Here is a 21,535-nt window from a genome sequence, read left to right on the forward strand (position 1 = left end):
AATGGGACCCCTTGTGGCTGTGTCACAGCTCCCTTCGTTAGGGGGCTGACTGTAGCCTGTAGTCACCACAGGCATCATTAGCCCTCTGTGAAACCACAGACTGAGTCTCATTCTTCATCTGCCTGTCTGCTGCCTCAACATTTACGCTGCGATGGTGCTCCAATGGCAGAGTAAGTGAGTCCAGCAGCACGGCAAGACAGCCACACGGAGCTGATCGGATAAGAAATTCAAAAATGCAGCAAAGTTCAAATGTATTCAGTGAGAGGGCCACTTGAATTGGTTCTGCAAAGGTTAGAGCTGAGGTTATTTTTGGAGGGTGGATTATTAGGCTACCTGGGCTGAACAGAAGAGGAATAACTATGGGCAAGTAAGGGTCACTCTGGAGTTTCACCAGAGAGTGAGGAGAATCACGAATTTAAGGGGAAAAGGATAAACTGTCACTGTTACAAATATCACTGCGAGAAAACGCCGAAAATAAAACTAAAGGGCAAATTCAATTAAAGTAACAGATTTTTCTAAATGCACCTCCGCTGCTGCTGCCCTCTCCATATGGTGTTTTTTTTTTAAGAAGGAAAAAAGATATCCCAAAGGGGTGAAATAATGTTGTGGTGAAATTTGTATTTTTTTAAAGAAAGGATATAAACATTTAAATTACAGTTTAAACGCTCAGGATGAATTCAAGGTTGAAATGTTGATTTCTGTTTCCCGTTCTGTACTGCCCTCTAATGGAAAACACCCCTCAGAAATAAAAAAGAAGGAGCTGTGACATACAGAGCAGCAGCAAGGAGAGAGACGTACAGCATAATTAATCATGAGCTGAACTGAGTGAATGCTACATGAAATCACTTTTTAAATTAAACGCAATTAAAATGATGAAAAGACGGGATTTTGTCAGTTTGAGACAGATTTATTTAAACATGTCTAACGCAACAAAAGTACAGTATAAAATGCATAGGACAACTCTCCACTCGAGGTGGATTATAAGGCGAGAGCAAACAATGAGATCTAAATGAAGACAAAACAAATGCCTCACTACAAAGCTTTGTAGCCGTAAAATTCAGAGCCTTTATCACTGGATGTTGAACAAAGCATTCACTTGGCAGGAAATTAAAAAACCAACGAGAGGTACAAAGACTAATTCTGCTTAGGAAAAAAAATAACAACAACAACAATGCAAGAGACATATTTTTAAGGGAATAATAATTCTTTAGAAAAACCATTCCAAGCACTATCTGGCAAACGCAACGGAGACCCACGGGAGCATATGTTTGTAATTCCTACTGTTCTCTGTTTAAGTTATTTTTGTACATTCTAATTCTGCAACAACTCTGTATCACATTAACTATGCAGCATCTCTATTCTTAGATTAAAAAAAAAGGATTATAAACTGAATATTTACAAGTTACTCCAGTTGTTCCACGGTGTGTGCCAAGCAAGGAAAACTTTATGGCCCTGTTTTGTGTTCTGAAAAGAAAAGAAAAAAAAGAGACAAGAATAATAATAAAAAAAACCCTGGCCTTGTGAGTGTGTATATATATATGTGTGTGTGCGCGTGTGTGCACTGACTGAAGGACAGTTGGGCTCTGTCATGCTTTAGCCTTCCCCTCCCTGCCTCTCATGGGTGAGCAGCCATTGTTTGAGATGGTTGCCCTTGCCGCTCATGTACGGCCCACTCTGTCCACTGCTAGAAATGACTCTGTGACAAGGAATGAGGAGAGGAACCTGGCACAGACAGAGAGAGAGACGGGGATTTAATAAACATGTGCAATTTTACAAATATTAGAATTTGTAGGACCAAGTCCCACTTTTAAAATGTGTTTTTTTAATAAAAAGTAACTACTTCATTTTTACATTTGGTCAGAATTATGGGGGAAAAAGGACATTTTTCACTAAACTTTAGAAATTTAAATACCTAAAAGCTATGATGTGGAGGAACAAAAAGTAATATATGAGTAAGACAGGAACGCAGATTAGACCGCTGGAAAAAAATCAAATACTTATTCTCAGGTTGACATTTATTGTCACAGCACCACAATAGTTGCAAGTGCTGATAGTAGATATGTATTATGTATGAAAGAATCTCTGATTTAGCACATAAACGATGTGACTTAAAAGTAACCAACGTGCAGGAAATATGAACTGCTTTTGTTTTTGTAGCACTTTTTATATTCATGCACTGCATGAAAACAAAGTGCCACACCAGAAGTGTCTGGTTTGATCCTGCACAAATCCACATTCAGGGTGATGGCTCAGTCTTTGGGTATAAATGTTTGTTACTCTTTAATAGTGAAAAGCAAAGAAGCAATCAAAAATTAATGGGCAAAAACACCAGCAGGATGAATATTCAATCGAGAGGGTGTCAACATTAAGATCTGATAACCCTGTGATCATTAAAAAGAGGAAGTCGGTGGAGCGTTTACTCTTGTTGCAGACGACTGCCAGGGGGGTCCCGAGTTCTTTGTAAACTAAATGGCTGGAGAAAGATTAAACAAGCAAGCCTAAAACACTTCGATCATTGTGAATTCAGAACAAGAAGAGTGGCAATGGTTGGGAATGAATCACAGCAATTATTTCTTTTAAAATATTCTTAATGTTGCCCTCATTTTGTTCTTGTTATACTAACCGGAAAGGCAACACAACCGTCGCTGCATTGCGACTGTATTTCTCCAATGTAACTGTGTTAGGCTGACGTGACGGTTGCACCTCCAGCCTTTTATATGAAAACTGAACATTCACCGTGTTTCTCTTCAATCCATCATTAAACCCACTCCCATATCAACAGCAATAAAACTTTCCGAGCCCCAGATTAACCTTGCAGACAGAGAAATACTGCTCGAGTATTCAGATCAATACTGTTCCCCGGGTTTGGAGGGAGAGCAGGGTACCCTCAAGGCCTTCGGATCTGCCTCTTCACTTGGGGGGGAAAAGAGCACTACACCAGGCTTATCAATACTCAAATCCTGGTGAAGAAGAAGTGCCACAGAGAGGGGAGGATCGATTGAGCACACTGAGCTTTTCACAGCTAAAGCCTGAGTGGAGCAGTGCTACTGACAAGTAATTGACACTGACAATCTGACTCTGGATCTGAATCAGGAGCTGATGGCTCAGGCTCCCAGCCTCCTGGACGAGAGGAAAGAAATGTCTGTAAAACATACTGATGCTAAATCGGAGCGGTATTATACAGCCATCTAGCAGCAATGCCACTGGCTAATGCAATGTATAAAGTACACAGAGAATCCAGAGGACACTATTAATTAGTTTATCTACATTTTATTCTGGGTTATAAATTGAGCGCTCTCATTATAAATAACTTTTTGTCCCCACCCAACATCAATTACAACATGCTGGGAGACCCAGCACTAAGACGAGGATGCACACAAGCACATATGAGGGAGAACATCTCACTGGCTGCACTGCTGCTGTACAAGAAGTGCTCTCTGCCTCACAGAGCACACCGGTGGTGCCCACAGCACTACATGGGCAGAGTTAAACAGGCTTTGATCAAAGGGTTTGATCAAAAGAAGACACACCACTTGCCCTCTAGCCCTCCATTTTGTACACAGTGGATTCATGGGCAAAATGATGCGGGCCAGGTTTCTTACAAGAAGCGGAGATTTGCAGCGAACATCTACAGTAAAGACTTGAGAGAACAGGAACAAAAGGTGTGGGCTTAAAATTGTGCTGTAGGTAGACTTTCCCTCCTCAGCTGTGCTCAGAGGGAGGTGTTTATTTCGCCATCGCACGTACTCGAACACGCCTACAGTTTAGATTACATATCATGCATCGGGGAAAACTTTTTAAAATGCATTTTACTGGAAAACTTCAGTCGTGCACACGAGTTAGGAAACTAGGAGAGACAATACCTCACCAGGAAATGACCTCAAATGTGATCTTTGCCTATTTTATGTATTCTGTCATTTTTTCATGCATTTGTACAAAATGAATTACTACCCAATAAATATTATAGTTCACAGCAATCTGCTTCCACGTATTAATACAACATGTAAACTAAGAATAATTTAAAATTACTTTTCTGTTAAAGGGCAAATTCACCGAAAAACTAATCATAATTAATCTTGCATGTGTTAAATATTGAAGTCGCTAATAAACTTAAAAAAAAAAAATACAAACCGTTACTTTACCTGTCTGACTAAATAAAGTAAGCAAGACAGAAGCCTGTCAATCAATGTCAACCATACTCACCGGATTCTTCCTCATAGCCCCTCCCACCGCCCGCACCGCTCTGGGGTTTCCCGCCATCTCGGCGAGGCGTTTGTATGAAACCGTCTTTCCGAACGTCACATCTCTCAGAAGTACCTGCAGCACGCGGCTGGTGAATGAATCTTTGCCAGAAAGCAAGAGGACGGAAGAGTGACAGAAAGACGGGAAAGGAGAAGGGGGGAAGAGAGAGTTCCTCATTTAATCAATCAAACTCAAACAGCCAGCCGAGAGGCTGATAACATGAAGGAACTTTAAACATGTGTTATATTTTTTTAAACTCTCTGCTGTTTTTAATTAAAAAGCCAACGTTTGACTCATTAATGCATTTTCACCTACTGGTGAACACTATAATGTCCATCCTGGCTCCCTACAATTCCATCTTTTTTTCTTCTTTCCATCTTTACACTGCTCATTATGCACCTAAACACAGAGAAGTCCCTCAATTTGACCTTAGAACTAGTATTAACATGCTACAGAAGCTGACGTGAGAAAATTATTCCTATGGCAGAAAAATCTAGGTTATGCTTTGAAAGGTCACAGCTAAAATTAAAAAAGTTCGCTCCTTCATTTAAAAGGATTAAGAGAGGCCAAAAAGACTGCAAATCTGCTCCAGATTTTTAATAATAATAATTTGAATGTTGCACACCATTTGTGGCAGCGGGATGACTTTGAGGTTAATCAGACCAATTTGTCCTTTTAATTGCTTTCTATTCAGAGTAGATTCATTATATCATCTTCACTTAAATGGCAGAATTCTTCAAATCATCCACAGCTTAACCAACCACATTAACGGCTTTGATTTCATTAGCACTTTAGCAGTAGCATTATCTTTTCTTCTTTTTTTTTCTGGATTACCAGGCGGTGACTGAGAGGCATGTTTGTCTAGCTCTGATTGCTGAAGAAAAGTATTTGAGGCATCTCAAAAACCTTAAGACGCCGATGCACCGAGGTTGTGCAGAAAGCACAAAACACTCTTTTTCTGCACTGAGAACAAGATGAGGAACAATGGTCTCGTTATCAAGAGGGGGTGAATTTCTTCTAGTATATACATGTACTCAGTCATGAAAATTCAATTAGTGATCTCCCATTCTCTCTCATTTATATGGTCTAAGAGAGCACATGACAAGTGATCTATGTGAAATCCTTCTAAATTGGCATTGTGTGAAAACATGTCACACCCCTGTCTCTCTTCTACAGAGTGAACATCCTTTGCTCCCCAGGCTCCCTCGCTACCTTATAGTCACTCTCTGCTACACAAAGCCACGCGAACAAGGCAATTTGCCTAAACTGGGGGGAATAAGTGTAAAACCTAAAGGGGATACATTTGATTGATGCACACCCATGTGAGTTCTTTGTCTTGAACAAGGCCCGTAGGTACTGTTTAATAATTTTTCAGGTAATAATCACACTGTCAACGAGATGACGGGCTCTTATGCAGACAGACTTAATGTTATGAGGAGATGAGATACACCCCTGAAATTCCTTTCATGCATTACTCTCCCTCATAAAGCTCGGATTTGGCCACATGATGTGTGTGATACATAAGGATTTCGCTTTTGTCACCGGCGGGGTAGATGACAACTTGCCCAGACTGCAGCTACGACAAATCCACAGTGATGCAAACGTTATTGACAAACAACCAAAGTCACACCGGCAGACGCAGACGGGAACTTTTGCCTACAAACAGACCGAGCAACAAGCTATGGCGCTGTGTACACCTTTGACTAATCCTGAGCAGCTGTTTCTCCTGGAAGCTTTCACATCTCCTACAGTTCTGGACAAAAAGTGTCTGTACTTTTATCTGCAGGGCACAAAGGTTAAAGAACTTTGCCCTCATCAGTGGCTGTGACAGAGACTTCAGGCAGGTCACTCGAGGGGACCAGCAATGACTTGGAGAGCAGTCCCCTAGCCCCATACTTCATAAAGAGCCTAATACGGTGTGTCTGGGGTCAGGACCCTCTTTAGATCGAGGAGCACTGGTGTCAATTGTTTAAATAAAAGTTGAGAGGAACCACTTACATGTTTACAGACATCCCCATAATTATGTCACAGGTCATTACCTGCCATGAGGCCAGGTGACAGAGCCACTGCGGCTGCGATGGATTTACCCGGAGTAAAATCGAACACGTTCGGCAGTTATGATGGTATTGACATATATGATTGATTTGCTCATAATTCTGTGTATGGGAGCAATTTGAAAGCCAAAAAAAGGAAAACAATAAACTGAAATCCATCAGCCCTGCTAATGATAGATTTGGAGAGACGACTTCCAGCTGACAGTCACCTCGTACATGGTGGTGAGAATAAAAAGACAATAGTGGAAATGCAGCTACCTCATTATCCTTTGTGTCTAATGGGAGGGAAGACTTTGACTCCCAGTCAAAGTGTCTCTTGAGTCTTGAGGGATCCATACTTTTGAAGGCTGACGGGGTGCTGATGATTCTCTGATTATTCGATATTCTGAAAACGTTCATTTCCCTAATTCCTCTCCACATCACAGGGGCGAGTCCTGGTGAGTGTCTCATCTCGCCCTGCGCTGTGCACAGGGGGAGGTTCAGACTCCTGCAGGAACACAGTCATTTGGGCTTTGAAGAGCGCCCTTCCCCCCCTTTGCACGGCCCCCTCCCCGCACATTCCCCGCGCCGCTTACCGAGACTAAGATCCTCTCGTCTGTTACATATGGATGTATAATTAATGAGATAAGAATATGCATCGTTTTAAGAACCCACGTTGGTGTCTGTGTTTTTCTGAGGCAGCCAGCGCACATACACAGGCGCAAACACAAGCTAACTGAGCATAACGCACGCGAGCGCTCGCCATTCCCTTACCCCCGCCGACCAAACTTGCGTGTGATGTTGTGCATGACAATCAGTCGAGACGGTATAGAAAACTGCACCTTGCATCTCCTTTCATGTCACCTCTGTTTCTCAGGTATATCGTGACAGCTAATATGAAAAGTGGCTTGTTTTGTCAGAAATGTGTAAATAAACATGGCAACACTTCAAGTGAAGGTCACAACTCAATATTACATGACAAGTGCTGCGAGAGCGCTGTTGCGCTCAGGTTCTCCCACAAGATAACTGAGCAAACAAAAGTTGGTTGTCACAGATTGTAATGACCTGATTAAACTTGTATCTTTTTTTTTCCCAGGCAGGCAGAGGCTGCACGACTAGATCGAGGAGGAATTTTTACAGCAATAAGGCAAAAAGAAAAGATACTTAATATTTGTGAATCAACAAGCAAGAAAAAAAGAACCTTCCATTTCCCCCCCTGAAAAGACAAATACTCTTGATGCTCACATTTAACATTTTTATACTGGCATGGCCTATGGTTCTGACTACTGAGAGCAATCCAAGCCTAAACCCTGTATTTACGGAGCCCCAAAACAACAGGCGAGGGAGAGAGGTGGAACACAGCACAATCACCTATTCAGATCAGGTACTAATGAAGAATTCCATCTATCCTGAAATTTAATTAAAACCCCAAAGACTTCAGATGAGATGCGATTTGAAAGAGCCTGGGGCTGGTACACAAGCACTTGGTGGCGAAGGGAATCACACTGAAAGTTGATATCGTAATTGGTCCTGATGTATTTCTGCATTGCCTTTGCGGGAGCGTGGGACTCATAGCTGTATACAGGGTCTCGATGGAGTACCTGCTCATTGAAAATGCCATCACTCAAGCACTGCAGATCTGCATGAAATTAGAGAGCAACTAAGGCCTGATTGCAGGGGAAGAGAGGCACAATTGTTAAATGCATATATTAAAGTCATTTTTTTTCCTGTGTAGGTGTGCTTCTGTGTCTAAATGAGAGCTTCTGAAAATCTTTCAGTTAAAATGCGATGAGCATCTCAGTGTGACAAAGGAGCAGCCCGCAATTGTTTTGAAAACAAATTTCTGTTTACGATCTCAAAAATGAGTCGTCGGGCTACGATATTATTTATTTCCTCGAAACGAAACCACGGTTGGCAATCAAATATTCATTTTGTTTGCTTTTGTTTTCTTGTTTTCCTCTGCATCTTTAGTCGTTCGCCTCGCCGAAGCTACCGGTTGAAAGGACACTAATTGTCCATTTTTGGGGGGGTGCTTTCATTTCACTCACAGTAGGTGACTGATCAAGCCAACAATAAGCTCATTCAAACTTTACCACCATTCACATGTTCTCATTAAAAAAAAAAAAAAAAAAAAAAAAAAAGCTTCCTGTCTGAAAATGTCAAGAGTGGAATTCGATCAGTTTCAAAGAATGTGCCAAGAATCATGGAAAAGCTTGCCAAGACTAACACGCGTGGTAAGAGCTGCCACAGATTACTGAACCAAGTTACAGCTCTGTGTTCTGTTCTCTCTCCTTTCACTCACCCACTCACTCACTTTTCCTCTGCTCTCGCTCTCTTCCTCGCACACTCGCTCTCGCCCTCTCTCTCAGCCATAAAATACTTCATTATAACACACTGAGCCAGTGAGTGTAAGTGATGTAACTGACAATTAAGAGTGAAAGCCTGATCCCAGTCATGGCTCTGCAAATATTTATCCATGACAGACCTCCTTGCAGGGCGGGGTGGTGAAAGCCAGGGAGCGGGAGACTCCCAGTGGTCTGCGGCTCACTGAAGTACGCCTGGAGCCATTCAACGCAGCGCTGCAACTCAGGGCTCGTTTCTGCCAGGCTATCGTTGACCACACAGCTCAGGGGGCCGCCGCTGCTCCTGTGAGGGATATAAGGCAGGATGGGGAGGTGAGGTGGGGATCAGAGGAGCAATCATAATACCCAATTCTTGCTTGAACAGTGCTAAATATGTCACAAGAGTGTAATAACATGCCACGAGTGACAAAGATGCAAGATGACATAATTTGCTGAGTGGAACTGAAGTTGTAAATTAAGACGTGTTTAAAATCTGAACTTGTACATTTTTGCATGTCGCTCGGCTTTGACGGATACCAGAGCTTTGGAAGACAGAATAAACCTCAGGAAGATAAAAAGGCAAAATCCAGAATTTTCTCAAGAGTAGATATAATAGAGTACGAAAGGGAAAAAAAGACAAAAAAAAACCCAACCGTCAGGTCATAAGAAACCGCTAACAGTTCGTTTCAAACTACTTTAAGGGAGAAAAAACGGTTTCTTAAAACAGAAAAGTAGCAGACAAAAGTTAAGAGCACAGCATTAACAACAGTTTCAACTCTGCTTGGGTCTAGTTTATAGTTCATGACAAGAATAAATGGATTTTTTTGGCCAGAGCGATGTTGGCCAGAAAAGCACCGCACTTGGACATGCATCTTAGCTTGAGTAGATGCTTGGAGGAATTTGCCGACGGTTGAGTTGGCATCACTTAACAGCTGAATTTCTCTCTGCTGCTGACCACCCCCCAGGTCAATGCAAGCAGACTGACCCATATTTGACACTTAAAGACCCTACTGGGAAAGTCCTCTCTTAGCATGTGCATTACTCCAAAGTGGACCTCAAGCTGTGTTGTGGATCTAAAGCAGGCCCGCCAATTCCATTAACTGGTGTACAGGACTTATAAATAAATAATACCACCATTTAAGTGCCCCCTTTTTTCAAAATTGGCTTGTCCTGTACGGTATTAATAATAGACATTTACTTTGTTAAACACACAGACCGTCTCTCTCCTGCACGCCGTAACAGCGCGGCCCTAAAGTGTTTTTACACTTGTGCAGGTCACAGTTTGAGCTGCGTTTTATATTGGACACGTGAAGCTGAGGTTTACTGGAGTGTTATGACTGAGCAGGTCAGTTTTCAGAGAAACCACTCTGCTTGCTAGTTTGTGGCTGTGTGATAAAAATCTCCCGGGTGCCGTTTAACAGTGGGTGTAAATACAGTAAAAGGTGTAAATACTCTCATTTCTAAATAAACCACACAGCAGTTTATAGTTGAGTGGTGAAAACTTGGAAACCCACCAGCGGGTTCTGTGCTGAGACCCGCTCAAACAATGGCCATGGCTCATGGCAATCTCTGTCGGCATGGGTGAGTGCCCAGCCAGCCCCTACTTGTCATTGTCTCTCCTTTCTATCCCCTCCCTCCCCTCCCTCCCCCAGCTCTCCCTCCTCATTTCCCCCTCTCTATTGCTCTATCCTCCCACTCCAGCTCTTTTGGCTCCCCACCACCTACACCCCGACATACACACACACACACCATCCCCCAACTTCTCTTTCTCTCAGCAAGGATCTTCAGGCCACTGTTCCCTCTCTACACACCCTCAACCCCCCCACAACACGCATCCTCACACCACCACCTCCTCTGCCCCTCCACACCCTCTCTTTCTCTCCGAGAGGATGTTCCAGCCGCTGCACACTGACAGCTCGGGGATATTGTGTGTGGAAATGTTCCTGTTGGACCCGCAGGCCCTTACAATCTACCGGACAAAGGCTAGTGCACCTTTGCTTAAGGCTTGGCACCTTTGACCTTGTGCTTACACTTCAGACTTGTCACTGTGGCTAATTTTCCTCTCCTCCCAGCTTACGGATGCGCCCGTTTTTAAAAGGTGTTTGACTGATACAACATTGACAGTAGTAAAAGTTAATGCAATGCAGTACATGTTATGGCTGGCAAACAACAAGGAAATAAATAAATAAAAGGGGGGGAACAACATCAGTTGAGCTGAAGTCTGTCACCTCTAGGTGCAATGGGGGATTGTTTTTAAAAGAGCATGTGGGCAGTGGAGATGTAGCACTTGTGCTTGCAACATTTCCAGCCGCTTCAGTGAATCAGAAATCAGGCAGCATCATGTGATCTTTATGGAGTCCAGACTGGCACATTAGAAGCTGTGCCCTTCAAATGAGAGATTAGAGATGTCTAATAAATGTCGGACTAATTACAACAAAACTCTCCAAGGGGAAACAATCTTTATATTGTACTAAAGTAACTGCCAACGCTCTATGAAAACCAAGAATTATAATTAGCAGTGATTATAAAGAGTATTTTAATAAACGTGTGTAGCGAGTGTGTTGACGTTAGAACAAACAATTCAAATTGGGTTAAAGAAGAATTGTTATTTTATTATCTTTTGACTACATAAATCATATTTTTTTCCATGTCCTTCAGCCATTTACTATTTCATCACAGGTAAAGAAATCAGAAACTAATTCCAAACTAGCCGAGGATCTGCTGCACTAAAAAGAATATTTCCCTTGATAGAAGATTGCGATTTGAGAAATTTTCTAATATTGTGCTCCTGTCACAATCAATTTCCAATTACCATAAATCATTGTTGCGTAAAGTGGGACTCATTTGGAGTTCTACCCATTTTCCAACTCTAATATAAAGAATGAATTGAGCATTTATACAATGTTGGAGGCTATTTTGTTCATCCTGGAAGAAACAATCAAAGGAGACAAAGGGAAAAAAAAAGAAAAGAATAGCTGACATTAAATTAGTCTTTTTCTGTATCTCTAGTTGCACAAGACTTCAGTAAGACTTTTTCTATCAGCTGCAGACGTAAGAATGAAACAGGTTAACCACAGAATCTAATTGAAAGGAATCTGGCGAAGGGTGTAATGGTATATTGCACTAAAAGGGGAAAAACTCAGAACTCATGCCTCCATCCTGTGAAGCGTGATGGCGCTCATCCTGACTCGATCGGCTGTCACTTTTGACACAGCCTGCCAGAGTTCTCCTTCACCGATCATGGGTAACATGGCGGGTCAGAGGATGAAATAGAAAAGGCCAAGAGCAGTCCAATATTTTCCTCAGCCTTATAGCTGCAGATACTTAACTCAGAGACGTCAAAGACTCAAGAGAGCATGAAAAAAGCCTAAAATGACTGTCTAAAAAGGGAAAAAAATACAGCATGTCTCTATGAATGTCAAGATCCTGATGGTCTCTGAGCCAAAGGCTGTGATACAATTGTAAGCCACTTGCTCAATGCAGCTCGTTCAACCATCGGAAGATCATTCAGATGCCTATCTAGGCAGTGCAGCACTAAACTCGAGAGCTTTTGAAGTGGGAAGCTGTTAGGAATGCTTCCTACTCTGTTCTGGGGTGCACGTTTTGTGCTCCGCTGTTTCAAAATAAAAACAACTGGGCCGGATAAACTGCTCTCTAGATATCCCGCAACTCTTATTAGTGAATGTCCGCCAAAGAGGCTGCAACACTCAATCCAATACATAAAGGTGGTGGTAAAATACTGCAGAGTAGGCAACAAAGCACACAACAATTAGGTCTTCTCCCAACTGGCTAGCCACAGGAGTCAGTGAAGGCATGTATTACCAGAGCCTTAACTCTTACTCCATTATGTAGTGTATCCACACCCCGACGCCGCAATGTTTATCTACAACAGACTACTGAGCAGTTTCAAATAGCGTTTTTAGCCTCTATTCTCAAGTGCCACAGTAAGAGACTCCAATTACCCGAATGGTAAGGAGCCAGTGAGGGAGGCATAAAGTACATTAGGGATCCCCTGTAACTGCAGGGACCTTTTAGAGCCTCAACTGAAGAGGGCCGGGAGACTGGGGGGACAGTGACCCTGCATGGATAGCCTCTGTCAAAATTTGACCACGTCAAGCACAAAGGCATTATGGGAATCCAGTGTCACCAAGTCCTAATTACTGTCTGTGTTCAGAGCAAATTACTGCCTTGTTCCTCTGATTAGCGAGGAGGCTAATCTTCACCTGTGTACGCCAGCACTGCTGAGGGCCCTTGAGTGTTAGCGCTTCGTCTTCTGTAATTTATTTTTAAATCAGTGCCCGCTCCCAAGAGTTTTGAGTGTTTTGTTGTGAACCGCTTACCATGATCCCCACCACCGCCCCCTCACCCCTAAATCCTTGACTAAATCCTTGTTTGGTGCCGCAGGAAGATAAGCAAGAACAACACTTGGGCATAATTGACTCGTACTCCTCTCCAAGATGTCAGAGCGGAATCATCTCTCTGCATATTGCCTTAGTATGTCACACACTGTACACTTCTGCATGTTGCAGATATAGAATCCAATCAAGTTCTAAAACAAACTAGCGCAACCCTTATGCTGGAAAAAGTTCCCGGTCGACAGCAGGGAAAGGGGAGGGAAACAAAAAAACTGCAGGAGCTGCTTTTAGCTGCATCTCCACAGTGAGCAGCAACTCTCATTCAACTCAAAACCTCACCCTGGAGGCTCCGCTTTAGAAACCACAACATTTGCAGATTTTCATCTGAGTGAATGTCAGTGTCTCGTCTGTGTGGGGCGGTTTACAGGTAGTGTGTTACACAGGTGTTGGTTTACACAGGAAATGGCACATGCAGCCTGATTGGGACGGTCCCGGGAGATGGAGGCATAAACATAGAGCACAGATGGGTCCAAGGGCCAGTGGGAGCAGCACCTTAATGAATACGCAGCTGAGTACTACACTTCACAACATGCAAAACAATATTCTAAGGCCGCAGCAAAAAATAGAACAAAAATCATCAGAATATCATTACACAATGAATTATTCATACCGTTTCTAAAGGGACTCCGTCAAAAAATCTCTCCTTGCTTTATTGATGATTTCATTCAATATCTCAGCAGTTCATGGTTTGTATGACAAAGCATTTTAGTTACAAATGTAAGCAGTTTATTTAGCACACAGCAGTGTCTATATATATGTATGTATGTATATATCTACATATCAAGCAAAATTATAATTTAAATGAACAAAATCCTACGTTAGATGAAATACACCATAGATGGAGAAGCGGAGAGAAAAATTACAGTGGAATAAAAAGAGTTGTTATATTTCCCGGTGTGTGAGCACATCATGTAAACAGGCCCCTCAGAATAAGGAACACATTTGCCATACTGCTATTCAGCGTGAACCAGGACATTGATTCACAACACTACATGAGTGTGCGAAGAAAGAAAAAACAAAAAACGATAAATGCATCACCTCAGATATTTCACACTAGCGTTGGTAGTGTGTAAAAGCTGTTGTGACAGCTTGGGTATTAGGGATAGATAGATGGAAAATGTCTGGATGCTTATGAATGCCAATGTGAGTGGGGTGGCAGATTTGACACAAAAACACTCCACCTCAGAACAATTAGGCTGTTCTCAGGCCCCATCCAGTGTTGTCAGTGATAATGGAAAGCTGTGAGGATAACTGGTGATAAATAGACTTTAACACCCTCCTCCTTAAGAGCAATGCAGTCCTGCAGTCCTCTCATATGCTTAACTAATCATGACCATGGCCAGCAAATTCATACAAAAGACTAATTACTGTTGTACTTCACTTCAGTCTCAAAGGCCTCTTATATAAGGACTTGGGGGTTCTCTTGCCTCTTTTCTCCTCTTGATGGGTATTTTTTTACAAGTAGGCCTCATGCTAGACAAAAGCGTTTAAAAATCGGTGATTGCTTTCATCCGCTTTAATTACATTCAGAAATGGCATTTCTGCCACATAATACACCCCTATTGTTTCAGAATTATCTGGCTTGGGGAGTAAAATCTACAATATTTGACGATGCTCCCGAGCTAAATCGCCTCTTGAAATTGAAATATGCAGCCGAAATACAAAATAAAAAGCCAGCCTTTGCTGCTGATATACTGGAAGCTCCTTGGCTTTCTCCAGAATGCTATTATTATGCATATCCAGGTAGAAAGTTAATTAACCCAAAGCTTAAGCTAATTATGGTAGCAGAATGCTATCAACCAAACGCTTTCAGTCAGACAGCTGTCCAGAATTTCATTTGCTAATCATTTGTCTTTTGCCGGAGCATATGGTACATTTCCCCGCTATCACAGCAACAACAAACAGATGAAAATCATTAACTAAAAACAATGTGCAATGTGAAAAATCAGACACAGATTTATAAGGCTTTGTGTCAGAGAAAAAAAACGGGGAGGGGGGGGGGATTTATGGCCTGGGAAGTATAATGATAATTTTTGGTTTTAGCCACTTAGGATTTTAGGCAGATCACGTGACCCGAGTGTGCTGGGAATTCAGACGCACGAATATATTGTTTATATCTATATGCAAATGAGACAGAAGTGTTTATCCGTGTAAAATTAATTACAATTTTCTATAGGAGCATATGCGAAAAGATCTTGTTCCTAACAATTTTTAGCTCCTAGCACATTTTGTGCATGTTTTTACCAACACAATATTTTTTGTTGTTAAAAGTAGAAATCCCTCAGCTCTGAATTAAATCAATTATTTTCCAAAAAATGTTTCATGCATTATTTCAGTTTTTTTTTTTCTTTTTTCATAAAAACACATCACACTGGCTGTTAAAGGGTGATTGATATCAGCATTGCCTTGCAACATTATCAGGCAATAAAGGCTACTCAGGTTCTAATGCAACATGTCATACACAGGCTCCTGTAGTACATTTCTATTGAGGACCTCACAAGCTAAATTGCTTTTTTCCTGCTCCCCCACATCTCAGCCAGCTTGACAGACAAATTGATCAAAGCATTGTAAAATAATATGCTCACAAAATGTCTCGGGGCAGGAGTCCAGCCCTTTTTTTTCATTTTTCACCCTAATAAAAAAGTGCTCTATGATTTCCTCTGTATTATGTGTCTGTGCTCTGTGTGAAAGAGGCAAGAAGCATCATATTTCAGATAATAGTAATCTCCTGTAAACAAAATGCGTATCATTTTTCTGTGAACGCTGAGGCCATGCTAAAAACTAAAGGGGGGGGAAACTGGTTAACAGGGAGGCTGGTGCGTAGGGCCCCAACAGGGGTTGTTGAGATGTAATGAATTTGTTCATCTGATGGTGCCTTCAGGGCTGTCGTTAGACTGGCAGAGGAGGTTGATTTCAGGAAATGTTCCTAAGATCAGTTAGGAAGCAAAAGGGGCTTGAGACGTTTCTATTAGAAAGAGCTGACGGTCATGGTGTGTAAGCAATACTTCAAGGGCGTTTATGTAGCTATAATGGCATTTATCAATAACTATCTATCAATGCCACAAATGCTTCTGTTGCTGGCCCAGCTGTTCAACGCCAAGCAATAGTGAAGTCTGAGAAACGCAGGAGGCAAACGCGGCCGTGTAAGCCTTCAAAGCTCTGGCTCGTTGGCAAATATCTGCTATAGGTCTGAGTTTATGCTATGAATGGACATTATCTATTTCCCATATCTAAAATATGCTCTTAGAGATCATTTATCACAGTGACTTTCTAAGCCTGTACCACAACACATCCGAAGCTGGAAAGAGCCTTGTTTAGTATGTCATAAATAAATCAATAGAAATGGCTGATCTGAACTATTACTGCTACAGGCGGGCTTTGGTGAGATCTACATGTAAAGCCGGTTGCAAAGATAAGCCTGTATTTTGTCACTTTATCTCGCCTCCCTTAATGCCTGTTTACATTGCGTTACTACATATATCTAAGGTGGCTCTAGTTTCCCCGTCCTGTGACAATAACAATATATTCAACCGGTTGAGATAAAATCTAAACATTTTTACTAGTAATTTTTTCTTGGGTGGGGGTGGTGGGAGGCTCACACCTTTGCAAACATACAGCGATGTGATCAGAGCTTCACTTATGACCGACATAGCAAATGATATTAAAGTGAGAAATGATCTAGTGATGCGAATCATTAAATTCATTTGCATATTCCTACTGAACCTGAACACACAAATTAAACCCTGTTCACAAGGAGACGGAGAAAGGTGCTTGTGCATGGTTACAGGACATCTTCCATAATCAAAATTCCATATTATTAATTTTCTCACTTCAACTCATTAACAACAAGTGGAATGTTTTTTACTGCTTGATGAATTTTAGGAAATAGCAGACAGTCGAGAAGGAAACACATGTTGAGGTATAATATACAAGGTCATTAATGGGTTTCCATAAATTAGAATTTGAACATACATTTTCAAAAGGATAACTTCCTATCCGGGTGCATTTGGAAATCGTTTAATTTCCCCGACCATTCAAGTTTATCAAATGCGAATCTGCGATACATGGATATTTAATTTCAATCTAATCAAAACTAATCTGAGCTGTAGGATATGGACCTGTAAAAATAAGGAAGAGGCACTTATTAATGCTGCCTTTAATCAGTTTCAATCGCTTCAGTAAGACTGTCAACGTTCCTGACACTTTTGAGGGATGGGCAGGCCGAGAAATGCAATCACATATTACATTTCTGAGTGTCAGTCGACACTCAGAACTACTGCATACAACTTGAAGGAAACATAAATAAACAGGAGAGAACAGTCCATGCTCCCCGTGGCCTTTGCTGACCCTACAGACATCAGTTCTAATCAACTCCCTTGTGGGTAATAAACAAGTTATTTTTCTGAAATTTCAAATATACTGCAGGAAGAATCACAACCACATGCCATCAGAAATCTAATTTCAAGCCCAACTGTATTCTAGTGCCCCTCATATTTCTAGTGCCTGCTCATATTTGCCCAACTTTCTCCAGGATATTTCTTGTGGGATCTACAAAAATGCCCTGCTTCCAATGAGGAATGGTGGCACTCCATCACAGGAGTGGATTCTGTCTGCCTGTAAATTTCACACCTTTGTTTATCACGTCACCAGCCCGGCTGTTGTACAGTACCTTTCAGCAGGTGCGACATCCATTAGGATCTGGATGGTGTGCACACCATTCTCACATCCACTGACTTGGATCGTCCCCAGGGGGCTCAGCAATGAGATGGTCTTCTGAGTGCACTGGCTCTCCCCCTGCTTCTTCATCTTGCTGCCCTGCTGAGGAAGTACAAATTACACTACGTTCATTGACATATTCATGTGGCAACTTTCACAATTTCCCACACATATTTGCATTGAATGATCTATTGAAAACCTAGCGGGCCACCAACGGAAGATGACTTACATATTTGAACACCTTGCCTCCAAACAATGTCATGATGTGACTTGATCCCCACATTACTATCCAATATTTCTTCTGTGTATGGAAAAGAATACGCCTATCTAACCAATAAATCGCCCATTTTTTCCCCTCTTTCTGTTCTATATATCACATAAATGAGAAAAACAATGCAGTCTGTTCCCTTGTCTGGTGGGGGATTCCCAAGATAGCTCGACATTATTTTCAATCCGTCATTTTTGGTTGATGGCCGGGATGTTTTTCTAGCATTAAATTTGTTCCTTAGGGTGCAACTCCGATGGGATTCTGGTTTCCAGCCCTTAACAACAGCAAAAACGTGCAGCTTTTCTGACGACTGAGATGGATACTGGCAATAACCAGACAGCAGTTCCTTTTTTATTTTTACTTTGAGGGAAGGAGAGATGATTGACTATGTTATATGTGAGTTTTTGAGAGATGGGGGTTATAATAAATAAAGGTCACATTGATTGTAAGTTTCAAACAAGTAACCTTTCCTTCCCAGAACGATGATCTGAAAAGTTTAAAGTGCACAAATGCAATATCTCCATTTTTGCTTTCAATATTACACATACCACGTGTTTTTAAATGGTTAACTCGCACGTGTGTGTACATTGATGGGAGCTGTGCACTGCTTTGACTAGACTTTATTTTCATTATGAATTATTATTTGTTGCATTTAATTAAAATAAAAATGACACATGACAATTAAAGTTTCAAGACAGACTATAAAGAGGGAATGATATTAAAAAAGGAATAACAAATTTTTTTTAATGACTAACTAATTGTTTTAATTTTTGCAGGCCTGGCATATTGACAGATGTGAAACTCTTTCTCTGCTAAACTGACTTTTATAACATTTTTAAGTCCCATAATCAAATTTTCAATGCTCACCACGTGAAATCTTGTGCACTAGTTATTTAAGGAAGCAACAAAACAAACTACAGATGAAACAATTAACCACAACTGGTAACTACTTCAATAATTAATCCTTTTATTTGATTTTTTTTTTTTTTACTAAAAATAAAAGTATTCAACAATCCAGCTTCTCAAATTAAGAGCACTTTCTTCTTTCCTTTGTCTTCAGTGCTCGTAAACTGAATTTTGGGGAGCTGTGGAGTGGAGAAAATGACACCTTGAGCTTCAGAAAATTACAGACTGTTTAATAAAACAATAATCACAAGCTGTAGCCCTTAAACAAAGCAAAACAAAAACACTTCACTGCTCATTGCACACTCTACTTTTAATTTAAGAATGGATATCTTTTATTTTTAGATTACTCCCGTATCCACCCCCCCATCCGCACTTCACACACGCATACTACCAACACCACCACCACCACCACATCTGTCATGGTATGTGATCACAAATGCGTCTGCTTCAACTTTCTTGTTTCTACTCTTGCAGCTCTCACTGTATTCATCAGGGGTTTGCCTGAACTGACAATAAAGGCGAGAAATTTTCTGAGCCAAACAATGGTACAGTGCACTTTGGATAAGCGCTGCACACACTCCGTGCCATTTAGCAAGATGGTAATAGACTCATAGATAGAATAATGGACTTTGGCAATAATGGCCTTGGCTAATAGTCTGCGCTGATTAAAAATAATGCTATCATGTTTGTTCTGTGCCGTTTTCGGTGCAGTAGAGTAGTCTAAGTGAGTGCCTGGGTGTTTACCCAGCTCTTCACGGTGAGGAACAACAAACAATAAGCAGATTGTGTTGTTAAAAAGAAAAAAAAAATCACTGGCGGCATCCTCATGCTCGTCAATCATTTGACTCGTTTCTCATTAGACTAGTTCCTGGTCAAACCTGCGTGATTAATTGAGTAGAAAGCGCCCCGTGACTGCGCAGGTGTAAAAATGCAACATGTGTCCTTAATGTGCTGTTTCAGATGACGGCTCCTTGGGTGAGTATCTGTTTTAATGTAAAAATATACCTATCATAATAATGAAATAAACAAGCGAGAGTTCGTGTCTGAAAGGCGTATTAGCAAACGCTAGCCCTCGTTAGCTTAAGCGTACGCGTACTTTCAGCTTTGTGTATGTTGTTAGCTTGTGTTAGAGAAAGTTTAACGCTGTAAATTAACGCCGGTGCTTACAAATTTAACCGTGTGCATCCAAACGGTGTCTCTGCGATGCCCACTCCTCTTCCCCCCTCTGCAAAACACATGTCAAAGCAGAACTCTTCCTGTTTCTCAAGGCAGCGTGGTCAAGCCGACCAATCACGAGAGGCAAAAGTCCGCTCTCGCTCTGTAATTGGTCCAGAGAAAGTCTCCGCTCCTCCCCTTTGCCAGGGACAGACTTAAGAAGAAGGCTTTTCTAATAGGTCTCAAGTTGGGATTTGGGGTCCTTCAGGGGGTCCCCAGTACGCCGAAGACTAGTAATGGTAGTGATTTAGATATTTGATTTGCTTGATGTTTTTACAGCAGGAAAAAATATGATAATGCATATTTTGAGCATTAATTTCAAACACTGTTATCTTTCCACTTATTGCTGAGACATTTATCCAATTCTGCATCTCCTGTGACAGCTTCTCAGTGAGGTCTTTAGGGTCTCAAGCGTAATGTTTGTGGATAAAAAAACACCTATGTGACTGCAGCAACCAATAACACCTTATGTATTACCAACTAATAAAGTCAGTATTATGAACAACACATGGGGCAGCACTCAATCCTTTTATTAGAGTTTTTATGCCGTTTAAAGGAGAGGGGGGTTGCCTTATGTTGCCTGGAGCAGTCATAGATTAAGTGGAAGCTTATATTTCAGTCATTATGACCAAGTGTGTGGCATCAGTCACGCATTTTTCTTTTCTTCTGTCTGTTGTCCTTTGCAGCTTTATTTTTTTGTTTCTGTGATGCCTTCAGCTCTCTGCATGCCTCCGTTTGGAATGTGTAGGCCGGCATGGGCCTGTGGCCCACACCCCATCTCAGCGGTGAGGGTGGGAGCGGGGAGAAAACGCCACCCCTGCAGAGACCATTTTGAAATCTGTGAGGATTTCCGTGCCATCTGGACCCGCTGCCAGTCTGCCCCAGATAGTAAGGGTTGGCAACGGTACCCGACGGTGCAATATGGCTCTCTCTTTAATGAACTACTAACTGTCCCCCGTTTTAATTGATGTGACATTTGAGCCATTTATCTCTGACATTTCAATGAAGGATGATTCTCAGCCTTGCCATTTACTTTTTTGTGCTATTTTCTAAGAGTCATTTGCATTTTCTGCTCTAAACCTGCTTTTTGTCTCTCATTAGCTAATTAGAGAGCAACATGCACGATTAATAAAAATGAACATAACCTAGTTTGATATAGGCTTGATGAGGGATAATCAGAAAATCAGTGTTTTCTTAATATTCATCAAAAATGATGTGAGGGGCTACCTGTGGTAAAAGGTGACTTCGATAAAGCCTTGTAACCTTTAACCACATACCAACATGTAGCCTACAGTGTGGGACAACTTATGTTCGCAGCATGGGGAGAATCAAGCTCAATTAATCAGCATATGATTGCAGTAAGCAGCCCCCTCTGCTGGATCTTCTGAGCCATACTGT

General features: G+C 41.5%; 1 protein-coding gene across 2 annotated transcripts; it reads right to left on the reverse strand.

Annotated features, from left to right (window-relative positions):
- Positions 1 to 891: 891 nt before the first annotated feature.
- On the reverse strand, positions 892 to 20,184 carry LOC113035481 (methylated-DNA--protein-cysteine methyltransferase). 2 transcript variants are annotated; one of them, XM_026191080.1, is made up of 6 exons: positions 20,090 to 20,184; positions 17,702 to 17,847; positions 8,761 to 8,921; positions 4,204 to 4,343; positions 1,567 to 1,722; positions 892 to 1,464 (listed from the first exon to the last, which is right to left on the reverse strand). In XM_026191080.1, exons 1-5 carry the CDS (start codon positions 20,105 to 20,107, stop codon positions 1,594 to 1,596), a joined length of 594 nt encoding a protein of 197 aa, XP_026046865.1. In that variant the 5' UTR covers positions 20,108 to 20,184; the 3' UTR covers positions 892 to 1,464; positions 1,567 to 1,593. The 2 variants fall into 2 exon arrangements, with proteins under 2 accessions (XP_026046865.1, XP_026046864.1); XM_026191079.1 differs by having other exon boundaries at positions 17,702 to 17,850.
- Between the last annotated feature and the right edge of the window lie 1,351 nt (positions 20,185 to 21,535).

Source organism: Astatotilapia calliptera, chromosome 13 (assembly GCF_900246225.1).
Source record: "Astatotilapia calliptera chromosome 13, fAstCal1.2, whole genome shotgun sequence".
NCBI classification, from domain to species: Eukaryota; Metazoa; Chordata; class Actinopteri; order Cichliformes; family Cichlidae; genus Astatotilapia; species Astatotilapia calliptera.

Coding starts and splice junctions, on each gene's coding strand:
- LOC113035481 (XM_026191079.1), bottom strand. Junction 8,922..17,701: donor GATGTCGCACCTGCTGAAAG/GTACTGTACAAC, acceptor TATCCCTCACAG/GAGCAGCGGCGGCCCCCTGA. Junction 1,723..4,203: donor GGGCTATGAGGAAGAATCCG/GTGAGTATGGTT, acceptor TGTCTGTGCCAG/GTTCCTCTCCTCATTCCTTG.